The sequence below is a fragment of the Lytechinus pictus genome, chromosome 3 (assembly GCF_037042905.1).
Source record: "Lytechinus pictus isolate F3 Inbred chromosome 3, Lp3.0, whole genome shotgun sequence".
Taxonomy (NCBI): domain Eukaryota; kingdom Metazoa; phylum Echinodermata; class Echinoidea; order Temnopleuroida; family Toxopneustidae; genus Lytechinus; species Lytechinus pictus.
Window position 1 is genome coordinate 38,208,974 of NC_087247.1, and position 22,804 is coordinate 38,231,777.

General features: G+C 35.2%; 1 protein-coding gene across 1 annotated transcript; it reads left to right on the forward strand.

Annotated features, from left to right (window-relative positions):
• The first annotated feature begins 506 nt into the window (after positions 1-506).
• Positions 507-22,625, forward strand: LOC129255634 (mRNA-decapping enzyme 1B-like). The gene is made up of 9 exons (XM_064096974.1): positions 507-637; positions 5,276-5,339; positions 8,781-8,883; positions 10,330-10,453; positions 13,014-13,166; positions 14,742-14,917; positions 15,485-15,949; positions 20,598-20,813; positions 21,587-22,625. The coding sequence occupies exons 1-9, from the start codon at positions 535-537 to the stop codon at positions 21,653-21,655; spliced, it is 1,473 nt and encodes a 490-aa protein (XP_063953044.1). The 5' UTR covers positions 507-534; the 3' UTR covers positions 21,656-22,625.
• Positions 22,626-22,804: the final 179 nt, after the last annotated feature.

Consider the following 22,804-nt stretch of genomic DNA (forward strand, 5'->3'; position numbering starts at 1 on the left):
TGTTTTCAGTTAAACAGGCCCAGGCTAAAAATAGTATGCACCATTGCGTTCAATAATCATAGCTACTTTTATGATCACCCATTAAGAGACTCGGGCACGCAGGCCTTGGCCGGGTCTGGTGCTGATAAATACAGCGTCAAAATAGCCTGGGCTTGAAATAACCCGGGCCTGAAATAGCCCGAGCCATTCATGAATTCCAAATTTTACGTCTTAGCCCGAGACTGGTCTGGATCAGCGAGTTTCTTGTTAAGTCAAATTGAGTCTTTTTTATAAATCCACCTGAAGTCCATTTTAAGAGTAGAAAAGTGTATCATGGTTCTCCCAGACTTTTAGTATGATAAATCTCCTGAAGATATCCATTTAAATGTTAACATTTTATTGTATATATATGCATATTTGTTTTTTTTTAATACAGAAAGTCTGAAGTAACATAATTCTAAATGTATAATTACAAGAACTCCTTTCAAGATTCCTTGTACAATTCTTGTATTTTATTGTTGTTATTACAGGTCTGCTTCACCATACCATGGTTTTATGATTATGAACAGACTGAGCCTTCATAACCTAACTGAACCAATCACCAAGGATTTAGACTACACACTCCAAGAACCTTTCTTACTCTACAAGACTGCCAAAGGTATAGGATATTTATTGTACATTGTATTTCATATGATACAGAAATGGCAACGAATTGAAGTATTTTGAACAACGTGAAAAACTTCCAAACTAGGGTCGTGCCAAGAATGAGTCAATTTCTCAGAGGTTAGAGACGCATGTTCAGCGGCGTATCAGGGGTCGGTGGCCAGGGGGGGGGCAAGAGCCAAAAATTTCCCGGTCATATCATGCATTGAACAGGTGCAATGGTGTAATGAGGCAACTATTTTGAGAAGGCCAGATATCGCGTATTGGGCAGAATTTATCTTTTAAAAAAGTTGCGAGCGAGCGAAGCGAGCGAGCAAAAATTTTGACCTTTTTAATACAAAAATCCAATTTTGTGATAGATTTATACATGATATCCATGAGAATAATATATTTCACTCTTCTCTCTTTAGATTCCTTTTTTTGTGGTCTGTACGCCACTGTGAACAGGATTCTTTGCGGCAGTGAAGAGTAAAAAAAAAAAAAAAAACAGGAGTGCAGCTACAGCACATGTGCTAAAAAGCTGCTTTAAATAAGTCCCGAGCGAGCGAAGCGAGCGAGAAAAAAATCACCTTTTCATGAGAATCTAACTTTTAAGCTATTTTTTGACATTTTATTCAGTAAATTAAATCATATCCTACACTTTTCCTTTGCTTTTCTCTCCTCCTTTTTTGTTTGTTCTTGTTTGTAGAACTTTTTGGGCCATGGCCCAACCCTTCCATACGAAGTGCTGTGCGGTTGGGGTCCGGGGCGGAGCCCCCGGAACTTCTTGATATTAAAGCCATTTAAACCTCACAGATTGCTGCTATTTTAATCAAATCACGGGTATAAATAGAATATAGCTTTTACACAACACATGTATTCAACCCAGTTGCGTAATGAACCAAATATTTGAGGGGTGAAACGTAGCAATGTGGGAAAACTTTGTAAAAAGTCGCCAGCGTTTAAAGCGAGCTGGAAAAAAATTGCCTATTGAAATTAAATTCTAATTATGTGATAGATTTTTCCATTATATTCAGCAAATAACACATTTCATTGTTTCCATCCATTTCATTATACGTTGTATCCTATAATTTATTTTATTTCCTCTTGGGTGTGGAACCCTCGCGCCTGTATGCCAATGATTGAACGTGATTTAAAGGGGGGCGTTATAGAGCCATTTGAAGGTTATAAATGAAGAGCCCCTACTGCGTGGGGTCTGGGGCAAAGCCCCGGTAGCTTATTTGCATATAATTTAGCAAACTTAAAGCACAATGTTGTTTGCAGTCCATCTTTCTTCCCGCTCTTTAATTTTAATCATCGGCAGCCCGGTCATATTATTTTTTTTTTCTTGTCCTTTTTCTTTGTTTTCCAATTTAGCTTTTGACTAATTACATACCTTCGTTTCCCGCTATTGTTTGCCATTTTGTCATCTTTTAATGTATTTCCCACCGTGCTATTGCATTACATAGGCATATTTCGGAATGATTTGTTCTTACTCAAATGTTCTTTCGTACATTTCCCGCTTTCCTTCCTTTGCATTAAAAAAAATTATTTGTGTTCTTTTCCCTTTCCCTTCCCTTTCCTTTCCCTCCTTTCCTTTTCCCCTTTCCCCTTTCCTTCCCCCTTTCCCTTTCTTTCTCCGTCCTTTTTTTCTTTTTCCCGTTTTTCTTTTGTTTTCCCGGTAAAATCTGCCAGGGGGGGCAAGTGCCCCCTGCCCCCCCCCCGCCTGTTACGCCACTGTGCATGTTGAGTATAGTCAGTATTGATTTGAGTCTTGAGATATCCTACATATGAGTCGAGGTAGCAGAAATTATAGACACAAATTGAATCAAGACAGTCCGGATTTTTAGTTATGAGTTACAAGTTGAGTCCAGTCAGCTAGTATTCGAGTCTTGAGTATTAGTCACACCAATTTGAGTCAAGTTAGCAGAAGTTAGAAGCACATGTAGTCAGGTATTTCACGGTTTGAGTCTTGGGTTACTGAGCATTCATGAGTCAAGTCAAGTCAAATCAGCAGGGATTTAATTCTTGATTGATAGTCATGTCAAGTTGAGTCAAGAAAGCACAGGTTTAAAGCACAAGTTAAAGTCAAGTCAGGAGGTATGTGAGTCATATCAGAGGTTAGAGAATTTGTAACTAGATTCTACAGTGAAGAACTTCATGCTCGTTGGATAATTAAATTAGACAATTAATTCAGCAGGAGCCAGTCCACAATCAGCATTCAAATAAATTATATCTGCAGTTAATAATCAAGTTCTAAGCAGAAGGAAAACAAAATTAATTTAAACAAAAATTAAGTTTTATGTTAAATCAAGGTTTTAGATTGTGTTGGGATGTTATAAATTTTGGTTTGATTAAATAGATATTTAAATTGCAATCATTCAACTTTCAAAAAAAAATTGCCAAAGAGGAAAAGAATAGCAAATGCATAAATTAGTTACCTAGAAAGTATACTTATGGAAATAAATCCATCTGAGATTGTCAAATCATTGCTCTTTATAGATTACTGCCAAAGTAGAGCTCTTTGAAGAGGGATAATATTGGTTTTCCAACTCAACAAGACAAAAGAGAAATGTTCCAGGGGCTGAATAATTTTAGATTACAAATGTAGAGATTGCCAACATCTTGGACTGACCCATTAGCCTGAGAGCGAATGAGGATGAGACGGCAAAGAGATGGTTGTCCCAGAAGGAAAGCATCTTATTTCACTCTAAAAGATGGTTGAATATTCTCTCAGGAGCTTGATGCATCAAGTAACCCACCACACTCACTTAGCAAATTAGAAATTATTCTTGCTTACAGATGCCCTCTCTACAGGTCCGGTAGGCTGCTTCATAAAGACGGTACAAAGAATGCCAAATGTGCAGACAAAGTTATTCATGACATATTGATAAATGGTCATGTATTTCAACAAATTCATTTGAATGTCTGTAAAAATAATTTGCTCTGAAAGTTTATTGTAACAGCTAGAACTTCTATGCATGTTTCAGTCTTGGCAAAGGAATTCAATTTTTTTTAGATACTCAAAATTAATGTATTTATTCAAGTAATTTGTAAGGTAATGCATAATTTTACAAACAGTTGCTTTTTAGGGTGATGCTTTCATTCTCTCTCAAAAATTTCCCTCTCAGACCAGCATGTCATCAGGGAACTAACAAAACTTTGTATCTCAAATTCAATATTTTTTTTAAAGACAGAAGCTGTATTTTCAAATTATGGCAATGGTGATAACCTCATTATTTTCAGGAAACACTTTTATAATTCATATGGAGAATTCTTTTTAGGCAAAAGAAGGTTGCCACTTGATTATGCTCTATCTGTAAAGTGATGCTTCTTCTAAAGCTATCCTTATTTCGATTAAAACTTAGATACAAGGTTTAAGAGCCCATTAAAAATATACAATTTTAATAGGTGGATGTCTATATATCTAGGTTTAATGTGCAATCCAAATTGGTACTGGTAGGCTGTATGGCTTTTTCAACAGCCTCCCAAAATGATCTTCAGCATGAATAATCATTTATTTAGAAAAAAGAGCAAAATTGGTGTAATAATTATCAGAGCTTATAGTGAATTGAATTAACAAGACAACATGTATACATTGAGAAAGATCTGTTTTGTAAAAAAAAAATTGGGTCATGCATTTAGTTTCCAGTGTGAGCAGCCCATTTGTTTCCTTTGGCAAAACTGCTGGATATTATTAGTCAGTGGCAGGGTCCACTTTCAATCCACTAAGTGCTATCTTCTATATGTTTTGATGTCACATCATCAATCCTTACATTGTTTGACCGTTGAGCACTGTACTTTTCCCTTTCTGTTTGGTCAGTTCAAGCTTTGTGCTCATGAAAAGACCCTTTTTAGTCTGTTATCAGGTAGTATAAATGGGATTCACACTTTTAGATCATCATCATGGATAGATCAAAGTAATTTCTCTTTTTTTTATCTTTAGTTATTTGTAAATTTTATCTGTTTTTACATATTTTCAATTCTTCAGAAAGTAATAATTTGTCTTTATCCATCATAACACTTTTAGGTTAACAAATGTATGGCCATATTGAATGCATTCTGTTCATGATTCATTTGCTCTTACTGTAATGTCGTAAGTTCTGAAAGAGGAAAAAAAAAGAATGTCAATAAAAGTTGGAAATGCAATAAGTTCAAATCCTGCCTGATAAGAATTTTCATCTCACAAAGCAGTAAGATGAATCAAAATTCCTTTAGATGTGACAAGTTTAAATCAAATGCATGCACATGCAAGATCATATTGCATTTCCAATGCCCCATAAATGCCCAAGGAGCTGACTTCCGATGTACATCTTAACTTCCTTTCTATACTATCTGAAGGCAGGAAACCAGATACTGTTCAAAAGTACAGACTCCTTATGAGAGATTATTTGTGTCCTCCACAAATGACACATGTATGTCTAGTTATTTTCATTCTCTTTGTTGTATTGTAGTATGGTACAGAAATGTAAGAAATTCAAACAAGTCATCTTTTTCCAATTTTTTGTTATATAAAGAAAAGAATGAAGATAAATGTCATTCATTTATCTTGTTGCTTTTTAACCCTCTGTGTTCTAATGGTTGGAATCGACAAGGTTTCGAGATGTTGGCAATTCAATTTTAACTGTTCATTTTCTTATTTTATCATCTACAGCGATCTGTGGGATCTGGTTTTACAACAGGAATGATTGCATTAGATTTGCAGAGTTGATTCAAAGGTAAATTTATTTGTTGAAAGGAATAACTGGATGTGCAGTTTTAGAGTTTCTGACATAGAAGCTTATGACAACCCTCATCAGTACTTGGGCCTGTTTCATGAAACTGCAGAGTTATGCACAATCTTAGGATTAATCTAATCAAAATGTTTATCTCAACTTTGTGCAATTACACTAGCTAAAATTTGCATACTCAAATGTTTTGAATATTTATACTGTTAAATACATCTCTAAGGGGAAGCATGTTGGTAATTTTCCTTTAAATGAAATTTATTTTCATGATTTGTTGATTCATGTCCAATTTTGTAAATTTTTGGCTTATAATTTATTTTGGCTGTGCATCGTCCATTTTTCTGTAAAATCATTCATAATGTCGTTCATAAATATGCATGCAGCTTTGTGAAACATGCCCCTGGCCCAAAATGAAAGGGTCCCATCTGTGTTTTTAACCGGAATAAACTCTCCATTGTATAATTTGTCAATTCAATTAAGTGAACTAGGTCAGTGTTAATTAATGGCAGGGAATTCATATATAGGGTGAAGCTGTATCAATTCATATTAAGGAGTTTGTATGTTATATCGATCCCTGAAGACATGCCTGATATGTTCTGATAAAATCCTTATTGATGCCCCAGATCATCTCATTTATCAAAATCTTGTGTATCTATCAATAACAATTACAGGATCTTTAGATCAAACCATCTTCCATGTTCTTCAAAATTTAAATTTCTAATGAACAAAAAACACATAGCACAAAATAAGTAAATAAATCATATACATGTGTGTGTAGGGAGATGGGGTATATAAATTATGGTCACATAACAGTACATTAACCTGAAGTATAAAATAATAACATATTTTATATATATCGTACTGATGTATGACAATAAATATCCAGCTGATGCATTGTACCCTTTTGGCCAAAACGCTTCAATCCTTATCTCAAAGTCCCTTGGAAAGGATATAGAACTTTCAGTTCCCATCTTTCTTACTGATATCATATGCATGATTACCCTTGGTATGTTCCACAAATCCCTATCTTTTTGATCGAAAATTATGTAGATCCATCAATCTCTTTGATGCTTTCTATACACATACATCCCATCTGACCTACTCTTTGATGTAAAATGATAATATAATATTTAATCCCTTAACCCTTTGCAAGTTGAATTAATTTTGGGGGGGATAATAATGACAATTGTTTCCATGATATTTTCTTTAATTCAAGATTTCCATATTGCACCATTGATACTTATCATTATAAAGACGTTATCCAAGGACTATTGCCTTTTATTAGCTTATCTAATTTGAAGGGAGGGGAGAAAACTAATTATTACGATTGCTGAAATTAATTGTAGGAATGTGCAAGATTGCAACATTAGTGCGCAAAGGGTTAGATAAAAGATGTAGAGCCACAAATCTACAAGTTACTTTCTGAGATGCATACCTTCGATTTGCTGGTAATCAGACAAATTGACCAGATTTAGTGGTTTGACCAAATAATTTGTCATGTAAAGCCCTGAAATTGTACCAGATGCAAGAGAACTCATAGCATTCTGCATATCAACTACCCTGTCCATTCATATTGCATTAGTACCTTTCGTTCATTCTTCCAAATTATTTGAAGGAAAATGATCACTGAAATCATCGCATGTATGGTAAAGTGTTAATAATGTAAAATATATTGGAGTGCCATCCAAGATTCCAGTTTTAATTATTTAAATTCATTTCATTCTTTCTGAAAATATGAATGACCTGGGGATATTCAGCACCCTCTGTCAGGAATGTTTTATAAAAAAAACTTCCTTGAACACTTCTCTCTTTTTAGTGACAGACATCAGCTACAAACAAAAATAGCATCCAGAAACTTTCATCCCATTCTTTAAGAAGTGCTTGTGAAGTTGTTATATATCAAAAGAAAAAAAAGAGAATACACGTATTCTTGTTTTTTGTGAGGCAACCAATTGAAATTAATTTTGATGTGAAATTATATCCTCTAAAACATCTATGTTCTATTTTATAACATACACATTCATATAATGTGACGATGAACTGGAAGGGTGACAGATATTTTTCAGTAGATTTAACAAAACTATTGAGGGTAATATATAATTTTCAATGCAACGGAACATCAAAATTGTCAAATAACTATGAAAATTAGAAAAAATCTTATTTCAAAAGCGATTCTTTTCTCTATGTATTTTCATTTCTATCTCATAAAATTTTAAAAGGAAAGTGCAGCAAGGAAAAAATACAATTATTGCCAGTTTAAAGATAAAGATGGGGAAATAAACTTTTAATACTTTCTGTTGCCCGGACAGGCGGACTGGGTGGAAATAAACAAACAAATTATCAAATTTATAATGAATATTCTTCTAGGCCCTATTGTATAAAATATACCATCATGGTAATTTTGTCAGTCAATGGTATCTTCCATGAAATCCTTGAGTTTGATTGGCTGTTGAGCATTGTTACTTTGATAGTTACGGGTGGTAAACTTTAAGTTACCATAATAGAAAAAAATAATGCAACAGAGTCCTGTTTTGCTATCTAAGGAAGAATGGAAAATAATCTTACTGAATTAAATGTTCTTTGAGCTTAGGAGCATGTTTTCTCTTCAATTTTTATCTTAAACACTGGTCAGTTTTAATTAATGTCAATTTTTTTTTACAAAATATTACCAGTAATAAACTCATTTAATCCTTATTTTTTAGAATTGCATTGATTTTGCAAAAGAACTACCTGGTTCTGAAAGCTAAAGACTTAACTTTATATATTTAAAGTATCAAAAGGGATTTTTCCAATTTTTTCTTTCCTTTTATGTATTGAAAAAATGTTATTGTGAAAGGTTACAATGGAGTGTTAAAGTGATATGAAAATCCTGACTTTGTGAACATCCCCCCCCAAAAAAAAAAATGTATTATTTAGTCAATATTTTCCTGCAAAACAATTGATGAGAATAGCCTTTGATAAAAGAAAAAAATATGTATACATATATTGTTGAATACAGAGAGTTGTATAGTCTCTTTTTTTATCAATGAGATAATTTGACATCAAACCAATATCAAGTCAAGCTTCAAATTTGCCTTATGAAAATCAGTCAGGTTTGCCAAATTATAGTCACTGCTGGGAGTGGATTCTGTGAAACAAACACATTTCTTCTCATGAAATTAACTTTGCTGTTGCACTATTTATTTCACTTTGACCTTGTGTAATATTTTACTTTTAAATTTATGTTGTTGTCAGTCACATTGATATATGCCTCAGTTGTTATTCCTTTAGGATTTGTATTTGTTTGTTTAACTTCAGTTGAAATATCAATAATACTTGTGCAGTCCGGCAATATGGTACCAAACCATGCACCATAATTCAGAGGTACAATGCATTCATTATAAAATTGTTATTCTTTCTCTTTTGTTTTCAAATATTTTTGGTGCTGTGTAGATTACTGGCCAAAATTCGACAGGAAGAGAAAGTCATTGCACCAAGCATGACTGCAGCCACAGATATCATGTCAATGCTTAGCAAAGCACAGCATGAATATAAGGTGAGACCTAATTGATTTGAGATCAGTACTTCTGATTCAATGAATAAATTTGCAACAAGATACAATTTGTCAAAATTTTGATGACAATAGCAGGTCATTCTTGCTTCCATCTGATGATGTTATTGTGAAGTTATGGTCTATCTGTGTTCAAAACAAATTATCATCCATGGGAAAAGATTTTGTTTAGGATTACTATGCTACTGATGTGCTTTAGTATTTCCTTGTAATTTAAATGGTTTTCTGTGAAGTGCAATAATTCATATATTCTTGCATCTCTGATTTATTGAAGTAATATCACTGAATTAAAATATGTGTTAAGGGAAGGTAAAATGGGACCAGATATTTATTTTTTTCTGGCAAGGATTTCCCCTTACAACGTACTCAACCCTCCACAGGACTGAAGAAAATGAGGCATTCTAGTTATGATTGTGACACATATTGTATGGTTACAAATTACAAATCTCATTTCAATTAAAAAAAAAATGGTTTTATACAGAGCTTTGTAATTGAAATGAGAATCAAAAACAATTTCTGTAATTCCTCCTGTAGAGCGCATCATGCTTATGGTACATCGTCTTTTAAAAAATAGCAGCAGAGGTTTTCAGAACTATGCAAATTTATGGCTCTTGATGACTATGCTAACCATCATTGTAATTTGTGACTGGGAGGTCACATGCTTTGTTATAAAGAACATTTTATGAATATTTGACCTGTATTTTGTATAGGATGCCATACCAAGCAGTTTGTACATTTAACAATTGAATATATTGCAGACAAGGAGCAGATTAATGATGTTTAATGGAATTTGGAGTTAGGGAGTGATGTGATCTGTGAATGCAAGAGGGCAGTATATCTTTATATCTTTACCTCTCACTATGAGTTTTATATTGTATCTCCTAGATGTGCAATTCATATTCCATATGGTAGTAGTAGAATTAGTTTGCCCAGTTGAAACAGAAAAACAAATCAATATATTAAAAGAAATTGAATCTTGCTTAAAAGGCATCATAAAAGCAAAACACTTCATTCAAATTTAATGAAGTGCATATATGTTACAATTCATTATTCCAATTTAAAAGAAAATTGCATGATTTTTGAAATTCAACATTAGTGGTTATCAGCCACTCAGCTACATGATGACTGAATAGCCCCATTCCTAATGACTTAAATAACAGGTGACTTAAGTCATATTCAATAAAGCTTATAAAACAGCATATGGTGACATTTTTGTAAGTATAATTCTAGCACATATTGATAAAATATTTTATGAAACTTTGCCCAGATGTCCACTGACATTTGGTCTAATTGCCAAAGTGACTCCATTCAAATTATGATATAGGGCCAAGTTTATATAAACAAAATTGCCGGTGGGGTTTGTTAATTTTTTTTTTTTGTCTGTGTGGTTGCTTGTTTTTCTTATTATATTTTTGGGTTTTTTTTTTCCAGCAAGGTACTAAGAAAAAGAGGAGTGTATCAGAGAGTGGTCCGTCTCCTATTGGACCTGGTGGTGATGGTGGTGGTGGAGGTGGAGCTGGAGTCATCAGACCGATCCCTGTTAAGGTTTCGCCAGGTATCTAAACCCATTTGCTTTAGTGGAAAGAAAGTACCTTTAATCTTGATGGGTAATTTTTCTTACAGATGAAAAGGAGCTTATCAGTGTGTGTCACTTCTCTCACAGGACTTGATGGTAATGGTTCCGAATGCTGCTTCATAAAGACTTACAATTATAACATTGCTATTGTTTAACTTCCATGGAAACTTGTGATTTTGATTGACTGTTAAGCCCTAAAACGTTGGTAGTTGCCACAATTGTAAGTCTATGAAAACAAATTCTTGCTATTGATGTTCGAGGAGTCAGAAAATCAGTCCCTTTTAAAGTTTCTCCTGTTTTAAAACTTACAATTAAATTGATTGTAGATTTTTTGATGGATAGAAATTTCTTCAATTTCTATGGGAGGATGAGTAGAGTTTAATGATAAAAGCAAGATTTTCTAATTGATGAAAGGAGTAGTTTTGAGAAGAATCCTTATGCGTAAACCATTAGTTATTGTTTTGAGGAAGGAGTAATCAAACAAATCTGTTGTAAGTTTTACCTGGTGTCCTATAGTCATTGTCGATTTTGTGTTACTAGTCTCAAATTCATATGAAAGGAAATTGTTATGAATTTGACTTCGATTTCTTATTGTAAATGTGAAACGAGGGTCCCATAACAGAAAAGGTTAGCGATTAATCATATAGGGTCTACGCTTGATTTTCATGATTGATTGTGTCTTGTAGTCTATGCAATTAGTCGTAGAAAAATGTTCTTCAATCATTACCAAGCTTTGTGTAACGGGCCTCTGTACTTCACATTGATAGCCTCAGTCGTAGATGGAGAACAATGAATGTGATGGGTGTCATAATTTTGGAAGAACTGGTGATAAGCACAGTAATGAAATGCATCTATCTTCTGTAACCAGATACATCAGTTCATTATAACACCTATTCCTTTTATCTGAACAAGTGCAGTCCCGTAAATGCAAGGTGCTGGCTCATTATTAAACCTCATTATCGATCAACACCCTGGTTCCCTCAATACATCCTCAATACAGTAGCTGGCATCACGTATATACATGATACGCCTTATGTGCCTCCAGAGCTTCCTATAAGTTAGAAGGGCTCCCACTGGGAACTAATGGTGATTTTGAATGGTTTGCCTCCGAAAAGATGGGCGGGAACTTAGAGAGATATGACAGGTAAAAGATAATGTTCAGAATATCTATTTGTGACAATCGTAGCGGTGTCACATCTTGGAGAGAAATATGACAAAATTTATGACAAAAGTAATGACAGTGTTCCAGAATACCACCTCATTGTCATTAAGTGCATCAATATACGCGTATACGCATATATTGATGCACTTAATCACAATGAGAGACAGGGCGCTATGAAGGATTTTTAGAAGAGAGGAATATGTAAGCCCTAACTAATTGTAGCATGAAAAAAATATTTTTGAAAATAGTCATGGATGATGAGTGAACCTAATACCACAATCTAAGCATAATAATTTGTATGCTTGACATTTAGTCAGCAGGGTGTTAGGATATTTGGTACTAAAAGATATGACAAAATTTATGACTGCTAAACACTGTCATAGATTTTGTCATATCCTTTGCTTGCATATTGGGATCATGCACATTTTTTATATTTTTTTATGCGTGCTACAAGAAGAGACAAAATTTATGACAATTTTGATGACAAAAGTTATGACATATCCGCCAGAATACAGATTCTGTCATATCTCTGAGAAAAGACAAAATATGGAGAAAAGACAATGTTCAGAATACCGCTCCTGGTTATTTATAACGTGCTTAAGACATACATTATCTCGGCACTTACAGATTTATTATTACCCTGGTCATCGGATTCAATCAGTCATTCCCACAGACAATGTATGCACATCATGCACTCCCTGAGGAGTATTCCAGCCAGTTGCCATTGAGGCACACACAATTATAGACAAGCTACAATAACTTTCACATCTTACCGGGTACCCACGCAGCACCTGGATGGAAAGTAGCAGAGTGTGGATTAACGCTTTGCCAAAGGATGCTAGGCCTCTGGGATTCAAACACACGACCCTCTGATTAAAAGGTGGTAGTCCTAACCACTGCACCATGGCTCTTCCACTGTTACAAACTATCAAACTGGAGTTTCAGTCAAGGGTTATATTAGTTGCCAAGGATGCAGTCGAAATACATGCATCACCTGGTTTTTTAAAACACCTCTAACATGTATTCAAGTATTTTCTTATGCAACCTTTGTACATTTTAACAACATATTTAGGTTAAATGTTGAGCCCCGTTGCAATGGTAGTTATAATAATTGCAAAGTTATCATGCGTTCTTTGATAATGAAGCCCCAGATCAAAAGTGTTTTAAACCCAAGACAATTGCCTATATATATTTTTTTTTTTAATATGATAAAATCTTCAGCCATCTCTCAATATTACATATAGGCCTAGTTATTGTGCTAGATTTGTCTCTTTGCAAGTCTTGCATCTTGACATCAGCATAGGGTGATGACAAGCCTGTAGCCATCACTTTGTATGAATTAAGGGATAATTGTGTACTCGATGTGTCTTATTCCAGGTCATGTGTCTAAAACAGAAGATCAGATGTCAGCGCGAGGTGGTGCTAAACCCAAAACCAGTCCGATGGGTCCAAGGTTTCAGAGATCTGTCAGTATGCAAGATACAAGAACCATGGCTGCCACAACTACATCTAGTGTAACAACCACTGCTGGTAAGACATGTACATCAATATTATTTGAAATGAGAAACATAAATATGAATAAATCATTTGTGAAAATGATATCCAGTTCTCATTTATGGATACATGTTATGCTAGGTTCCAGATACTGAGTTGGGGCTAGTTGCTGAAAAGTTACAATAATGGTAACTTTGCCATCCAATGGTAACTTTGAAGGAAGCCTTGATTCTGATATGCTGATTAGCATTGTTACCATGGTACATGAAGTTACCATTGGGTGGCAAAGTTCACATGATATTATTTTTATGCAACAGGGCACTGGTAAAGGGCCAGTCTTTACCAGGGCACTGGTAAAGACCCGTGCCCAACAGGACACTGGTCTTCATCAGGTAAGGCCTGATGTAGACGTTTTCAGCCTTGTTAGTCTAACATGGCAAAAAAATTGGGATTTATCCACCATGATCAGCACAAGTCTTTCTTGATCAATATATCCTTCCTGAGAATATTGGAACTCTTCCAAAATATTAAGTATTGATCCAGGGCATCGTTGATTGCACTGAACTTTACGCTGATTACCATACCATGCAGAGCTGGCCCAACAATGTTCAAACTTGGCTTGATCAGGATTGATTGTTTCTGATTGGACTTGACTGGGCTTCAACAGATCTAGAAGATCAGCCAGATAAGTTTGTCAATAAAGTTGGCTTCAATATTCTTTTGGATTGACTGATATGGGAGGAGGATGCACAAACATTTCTTAAGCTTATAGCCCAGCGCACACTGTGAGACGCGATTGCACCAAGATCTGATTTCAACAAAATCACAGAGTGTGTGCTAACCTACAATGCGCTGCAACTGTGACCCGCTTTGTTGCAGTAGGATCGTATACCAAACCTCAGACATTTGACCAAACCTTTCTGCAATTTTTCTGTGATTTTGCTAACTTCAGCCAATCTGAAATGTCCTAGACGATGATGTCATGGCCAAATTTTTGTACTTCAGCAGCATAGATAACGTGCATGAAAGAAGAGGCGCCATGAGATGCATTGTGCTGCTGAGCTGTTGCAATATTTGTACTTGTTGCAGTCGGATCTTAGTGACATGGCATCGCATAGTGTGCGCTGGGCTTAAGAACAAAGGCCTCTTCAAATCAGTGAGCCTATCGGAGATGGCACAGTTCATATTAAGGATGAATAGGCATATATACAGTAAAAGAGTGACAAGAAGAGCAATGATACACTAGCTCCAGACGTATTTACTCTCTGGTCACTGAAAGAAAAATTAGAGAGAAATCATTTAAATAAGATACTAAAATGTATACTATCATTCTTTATCCCATAGATAAAAAAAAAACTTGCAAAACTGCCATTAGGGAAATGAAATGTTCATCCATTTTGAAAGTTTCATTATACCTGTACTTTGTGATAATTGCATTGTTTTTTGCACTATCCAACAAATTCAATCATTTCTGCCAGGGATGATGCTAGAGGTCCTCTTGCCATCTCTTTTACTAAGCTCTATAAATGTTTAGTCATTTTGATACTCAAAATATAATTGTCTTTTTAAATCACACTCTTTTTCAACTTTGATGTCAATGTGCTATGTCAGGCCAGGGTGATGGTAGCAAGGTGATTCCAGTCCTCCAGAGATTAATGTCACAAGGCACAGAAGAAAGACCTGTCATCACAGAGAAAGGGCAGATACACACATTAGAGAGTCTGGAGAAAATGCACACAATCTTACCAACAGAGGGCAGTAGTACTCCTGCAGGCAAAAAACCTGAAGTAAGATCTAATACGTCTGTGTTTGGTTCTATGAAGCTTTTTTGTGTGTGTGTTTGTGTAATTCATTGTGTGTTAAATGTGGAACAGGGTTGAATAAACAAATTTGGAAGAAATATATAGTTAAATTAGTATAAAGCGTATATTTGCAAGTGTGGTACACAGGAATTTTTTATTATTTACTTCCACCTTGTTTTTCAAGCATTTTCAATCATACTTGGAATATGTTCAATCAAAATTGCCAATTGTCTGATTATGAAAGTCTGATCAAGCAGATGTATTGAATTTCATTTTTCAACTTTTGATCAAATCAAATATGTATTTTTTACCTACCATGATCTGAGGTTGCTAGGAATAAGTTAATATTTTGACCAGTGATTATTCAATGCATCTTATGGATTTTTAGGTTCCTAAGACCGCGTCTCCTTGAAATGCACTTTACTAATAGAAATCAATATCAAATAATGCTTCATTAACGGCTACTTATTGTGTAATGTGAACAATTATTTTCTTGTCATATCCACAATTTTCCAACAGCCATGTATTTTGTGTTGATTGCTTTGTTTGCAGGTACAAAGTCTAGAGAGCATAGAGAGCTTACATATACCTTCTGGAGGAGCTAGCGACAAGAGACCTTCAGCCGCAGCTGCTGGTACAGCTGGGGCGCCCTCTAGTGCTGAATCATCACATCACCTTCAAAGACTTCTCCAGCGCCTCCAGAGTGGCACAGACACCGCTCAAGCTCAGGGACTGATAGGGGCTGCACCATCAAGCACCTCAGCTGAACCATCACCACAGAAAGAGGTACCAGAGAAGGTACCCTCACCATCACAACAGACTGATATGAATCAAGCATTGTTAGATAAGCTGAAGAGTGGGACAGCAGTGGCATTACCAGTGAACCTTTTAAAACCATCTAGTGCTACCCTGACACCGAACCTCTTAGTATCACAGTCTGCAAGTGGTACCGCAGATCCCAGTAGAGCACCACCTGCTATGAAACAGCTCTTCCCTGCTCCAAAAGAAGCAAGAAAGGTATTTTGCAGAAATGTTTAATCTTGTGATTTCATTGATCCTCCCAACTTGTCTCTCTTTTTAACTCAACATTTTTTTGACTCATTTTAAGGACAGGACTTTGATGTGCTATGCCCATATGCCCATATGATGGACATCTAATGTTTGTGGATAAGCACCAAAATGGTATCTGATTTCACATGAAAGCTGACCATAACACTGCTTGAAATTGCAGACACGTCCAATATAGATTTTTGTCTTGCTTGCATAGCAGAACAAGACTATTTAATAGGAGGCATTATCAGCATTGAAATCTCGACCAAGGTTAAGTTTTTGAAATTTCATAACTTTAATAGAAAGCATATGGACATAGTCCATGAAACTTGGACATAAGGGTAAACAACTATTACTGATCATCTCACAAGACCTTCAGGTCACATAATCAAGGTCAAAATGTCATCAAGGTCATGGAACTTCGATCATGTTTCTTAACCAATGTTAAATGTTTGAAATGTCTTTATATCTTTGAAAATATAAGGACCTATTTCATGAAACCTGGAAATAGGGTTAATCGAGTATTACTGATCATCTTATAAAAGTCGCAAGTCACATGATGAAGGTTGGAAGTCATTTAAGGGTCAACAAACTAAGTATTTTATTATCAAATGATTTTTGTTATCTCTGGCTTTCAAAGTCAGCCCTGCTGCTATATTTAATCATCTAATGCAGGTGAGACTGCCAGAGGCTACTTGTTTATTTGGTTTAAAAGATTGCACTTTAAAAGATCATGATTTGATTAGTGCTGAGAAGAACTGTATTGCTTACAGGAGCTGTAGTGTAGAAAATCAAAGAGACAAGATTGAAAGAAAAACAGATAGAGATATAGAGTATAGAATATTATTCTATGATTCTGAATAAATTCCTGTAAAGGACTGCATAGCAATTTATTGACATTAAACAGGGGTGTGAGAGTTCAGATTTTTATTTGATTTCAGATTTTTTTGTTTTGATTTTCAGCTTAATTTCTGCTTATTTTTGGCCTTCCTCTGTACAAAAAGTATGGGAGTTCTTTCTATTTCAGACTTTTTCAACACTCTTCAAGCTTTTTTCAGATCTTTTTATTTGTGACCACTCACACCCCTGATTAAATCTGCTCGAATCGAAATTGCTCCAATAGAGAAACTGCACATTAAACACACAAATTAACATTTTAAGAAGTACAGTCCAACCTCTCTTATCCAGACACGTTGGGACCAGCACCAATCTGGATAAGGGATTTATCCAGATCTGGGATACCCAATATTAAATACACGCAGCTACCTCCCCAGTGGTAGCTACACTTAATCTATTCTAGTGGGCGTACACAGACAGTATTTCACTGCTGTCAGGGCAAATTATATGCATTCTTTTTTGTGGAAATGAAATCGATTGGTTGCCAAAACTTGAGGAATATATCGAGCATACCACGACAGAAAGAGAATAGTGCTGTTATTGTTAAAGGGATGGTCCGGGCTGAAAATATTTATATCTTAATACATAGAGTAGAATTCACTGATCAAAATGCCGAAAATTTCATCAAAATCGGATAACAAATAAAAAAGTTATTGAAGTTTAAAGTTTAGCAATATTTTGTGACAATAGTCGTCATGAATATTCATTAGGTGGGTTGATGATGTCACATCTCCCCTTTCCGTTTTCTTATGTTATTACATAAAATCACAATTTTTTCATTACTTCATACTTGTGTGAATAATATGTCTCCCTTATAATGAAATAAGTTGCAGCAATAAATATCTAATGCACTAAATCAGTTGTCCATCCAATTTTTCTAGTTCTTAGAGGAAAAAAAATTGAATAAACCTAATTTCATATAATAAAATACAAAAGAACAAGTGGGGATGTGACATCATCAGCCCACCTAATGAATATTCATGACGACTGTTTTCACAAAATATTGCTAAACTTTAAAATTCAATAACTTAGTTATTTGTTATCCGATTTTGATGAAATGTTCGGCAGTTTGCTCAGTGAATTCTACTCTATTTATTAAGCTATAAATACTTTCAGCCCGGACCATCTCTTTAAGAAAATTCTCTGTCGATATATCGCTAAAAATTTCTTACCGATATCGATAAAAAATCTGCGTTCATAATCAATACGCATTTTCTATGCATTATAGCGATGCACATAGGTTGGTCAAAATTTGTGTCTGCCACTGTACCGATAACGCTTTAAAATCTGCGTTGATCGGATGTAAACGATAACATGACATCTTTTAACAAACACATTTATCATAAATACATCCTCACCTTTCATGTTATTAGCATTATTTTAGGGTTGGATGAAGTTTTATCGATAATTTTGGGGCTTTTTGAACATCGTTCTGAGCAGTCAACATCTTTTGCCTGTCCGCCATTTTGATATCATGCTGTACATTCTCAAACGTAGAGGGCAGCAACATACGGCCGTGTGCTGCCTTCTACGTTAGTTGGTACTTCGTTAAAAATTGAGCTTGCGCTTGTTTTTTATTCGATCGAATTGAGTCGAGTGCAGTCACAATGTTTGGATTGTCATGATTATAGCGAAGTGGAGGTGAGATCGTGTTTTGTGGCTAGTTCAGTATTCGTATTTTGTGGCTAGTTAAGTATTCGTATTTTGTTGAGATTTTGGAGTAATTTCTGTTGCTGTTCTATGTATTTTTAGGAAAAATACGTTTTCCGTGATTTTCCGTGTGAAAAGCCACTTTCAAAAGGCCGTTTTTGTGAATTCCGTGAAATTGCGGAAAATCACTATCATGTCCCTACATAATAGCGGGTATTATCGACAACGAGAGAAAGGTTATTGATATCGCTAAGTGGCAAAAAATAAGCGATCATCGACAAGACTAGCAACAAACAAGCGATTATTGACAAGACTAGCGATGAAGGGGTTATTGATTACAGCACTAAAGGAGAATGACTCAATGAAACTAAGTTTGAAAATTGGATCATCGCAGCTTTGCAAAGTCAGCCATTGTAATACTGACTGTAGGCTCAAACATGATAGTTGGCACTGTTTCAAAATGCAAGATGAGGCTTGAGCAAGACATGTGTTGTTGTTTCCCCCCAAAAAAAAAAAAAACGCTGTGCCCTGATTTACTGGAAAATTATCCTGTCTAAGTTCTTTCGTTAATTTGGGTAAGATATTTTCATAAAAAATAATGTTGTAGGTAGACTAAATTGGAAAATGTATGTAATCAAAGTGAGTTTGTGTAGGAATTTTGACTTAGATTGAAATCTCATTTCCCCTCTTACTTGATTGAAAAAAATGAAAATCTTGGCAAGTGTATTTTATTATATGAAATTAGGTTTATTCAAAAATTTTCTCCCAAGAACTAAAACAATTGGATTGACAACTGGTTATTGTGCATTAGTGCATTAGTTATTTATTGCCGCAACTTATTTAATCATAATGGAGACACATGTATTAAAAAATGAAACAATTCTGATTTCATGTAATAACATAAGAAAAGGGGAAGTGGGGATATCAGCCCACCTAATGAATATTCATGACAATGTGCATATAACCGTTTTCACAAAATATTGATAAACCTTAAAATTCAGTAGCTTCGTTATTTGTTATCCGATTTTGATGACATTTTCAGCATTTTCCTCTGTGAATTTTACCCTATTTATTTAGATATAAATATTTTCAGCCAGGAGCATCCCTTTAATTGCATGATGTTACCCTTATTGCAAGATTATAGATGAATAACAGACACAATACTCAAATTGCAAAGCTGTGACCATTCTTGTACGATGATCTTAAGCAGCCATTCTCATTTCTTTTTGTTGAAGCTCTTAATATTTTGTTGAGAATCTGTACTGCTACACTATCCAACACTTGAACGAGCATGGGGGGGGGGTCCAGGGGCCCTTTAAGGGCAGGGGATTGAGCCCCCCAAAGCTATGGAATATCAGGCCTTTAAAATATCCAAGAGGGAAGAGGGTCTCTAACTAATATCAAGAGATGAAATACAAATGTAAACAAACTACCCAATTTATATTTTTTTATTATTGACCTTTCACAATGCAGTGATACCTCAAGTTCAGACTGTTCTGCACCATTGACTGAAGTGACATTTCCCTGATATATCAGTCTTGACTGAAATGTGGCACTTCGGAGAACGTTGCTCAAATGAATATTTGTTATTCTATTTCTGCATTTGTAATTCACAATATTCTTGTTTGAAAATCACTGTTCACAAATGTATGTTGATCCAAAATGGTTAGAATCCTGGTTGACATGCTCCTGTCCTAAGACCGGGGGAACCAGTAAGTTCAAACCAAATGTTTTCAAAATTTTAATAAGAATAATAAAAGCTGCAGTTCATCATCAGCCTGGAGCTCGATGAGTTGTTCTTGAAGATGTTGCTGGGACATATCAAGAAAATTGTTGCTACTTACTCCAACCACCTCTCATCTGTTTGGTCAATATAGCTGAGTTTTTTGTTTTCCTTTTGTAATAAAATGATCATTAAACCACTCAATTCCAGGTTACTAGTAGATTCAGTTTTCCCCATGTATCCTTTTTTCCATGAAATGGTCCCCAAGTCAAAGAATAGAGAAGGCAGGTAAAGCAATAAGATAACTTACACTATTATGTTTCTTTCTGTGTTTTGTGAAAACAGACCCCTTCACCGCCAACCACCATACAAGGTGTACCATCCAACCTCCTTACACCAGAACTCCTAAGAACACGTTTAACCAGCGAGTCAGCTCTAATCTCACCCCTTAAACTCAGTGGTTCAGTCCAGGCTGGCCAGAGTCAACCTGTAGGCAAGAGGGGTCCAACAACTCCACTCACCAAGGAGCAGTTGGCTGACACATTAGTTCATCTCTTGAGGGTGAGTTTATCAGGGTTTTCTTTGGAACAGACGAAGGCGCGTCAATGTCATGACATTACCATGTTGCTGTCACGCTAATGAATTCAACTATAAACCAACCAATGATCTTGTCATTAGAATTAACAGTTATGATTGGTCGGGAGTTAGGTTTGTAGGTGGGACTGGGGCATTAACAAGAATATGGTAAACATGGAGTAATGGACAAGGATTGAATTGTGTAAGAGGAATCCATTCAGATTTCAACTTACATGTACATGTACGGTTCAATAAAAGGAGAAATATATGAGTAACATATCATTGTAAAATTCTAGATAGTCCATTGAAAGACAACTTAATAATGACCTCTTTCTGCTGTGGCATTTTACATTTACTTTAAATTCTATGCATTGTAATCATTTAAGAAATATTCAGTTAATTTAACTTAGGTACTGTTTGTGAAATTGAATACAATATCTCATACATACTTCTGTTAGCCCCTCCCCCCCCCCCCGTATCTGTTCAAACGTTTTCAACCCATCATTTTAATAATAATAATAATAATAATAATAATAATGTGACTTAGAAAGCGCCATATCCACTCTGTAGAGTGCTCAAGGCGCATAAAGAGCTAAGACTTAAATAAAAAAAGTTTTTAGAAGATTTTTTAAAGTTACGACAGCGGTACATTTCTTTCTTTTTTTTACATCCATGCTATGATTTTGTTTGAAGTGCTGAAGTGATCATTTTAAACGATTATAGCATTAATATCATTTTCATCTGACATCTTATTTCAGACTGATGATGACTTCTTGAGCAAGATTCATTCTGCATACACCCACTCTCTTCAACGTCTACCCCCTTAAGATGACCTTTGCTTGGATCCAGATGATCTCTTCTCACTATCATAATATCCAGCAAACAGTCCATGGAATCCTATGGACGATAAACGCCCTTTGCATCTTATGTGAATGCATCCCATAGCGCAATCACTGTGTTGCATAGGAAGTGAGGTACTTAATTACCTTAATGTCTCATGAATAATGCATTGCATTTTGCAAAGCACTAACCTTTACAGCCAATACTTGCTGATTGTTTGCTGTTATTGATGATAATATAAATGAGGACAATGATTTGGAAAACTTCAAATGAGAAAGAATTCAAAAGATGGAGAAAAAAAATGATAGACTTTGGGGGCCCTCAGCATGATTGCAAACTTTCTGTTTTGATTCATCCAAAGTTCATCATTAGTATTGAGTTATGTCTTCTCAATAATGAGTGATGACAAGGACAAAGCTAGTGGTGGTACTGGTTTTCATTATTGTTACTCAGTTTTAAGCTATCAATAACATGATTGTTAATCCACGTTATAAGTTGAATTCCACATACAGTCATTGCTGGTTATAGGTGAGGCAGCCTGATTCATGCTCTCTAAACCCAACACAAGCACCACATTCGATCACCCATTGTGATATTACTAATTTAACTATTTTAGATCACTATTGAAGGTAACCTATTGACTACAGAAGTTCACATAAGGATTTTTAGCAAAAAAATAAGAGCAGTATAATACTCCTATACCCTCCTGAATCCATCCCTGTTATCTAGGCCTAATTAGTTTTCCTTCTCAAATGAACAGGTATATGTTTGAAATCATGACACAAGTTTCTTTTTATAGCTCTACAGATGTTACATACAGACCTTTATTGTGTGTAATGTTGTTTGCAATTCTAGCATTTCAGACAATACCTACTGAAATTGTCATTGTCCTTGATACTTCATATGTAATGCTATGATAGTGCTTCCAAGAAATTAAAAAGTTTATTATAATTTGTACAGGATGAATGAGGAATATTTATTTCCAGTAATCAAAGATTTATTATTAACCCTTGACGTGCCAAGAACACATATATGTGCATCCACTGGAGTGCCACGAACACATTTTCGTGCAATGGTCATACAGCTATTGTTATGCCTTTTGCATTTTGAGGAGTGCATTGCATGCATGAGTGATT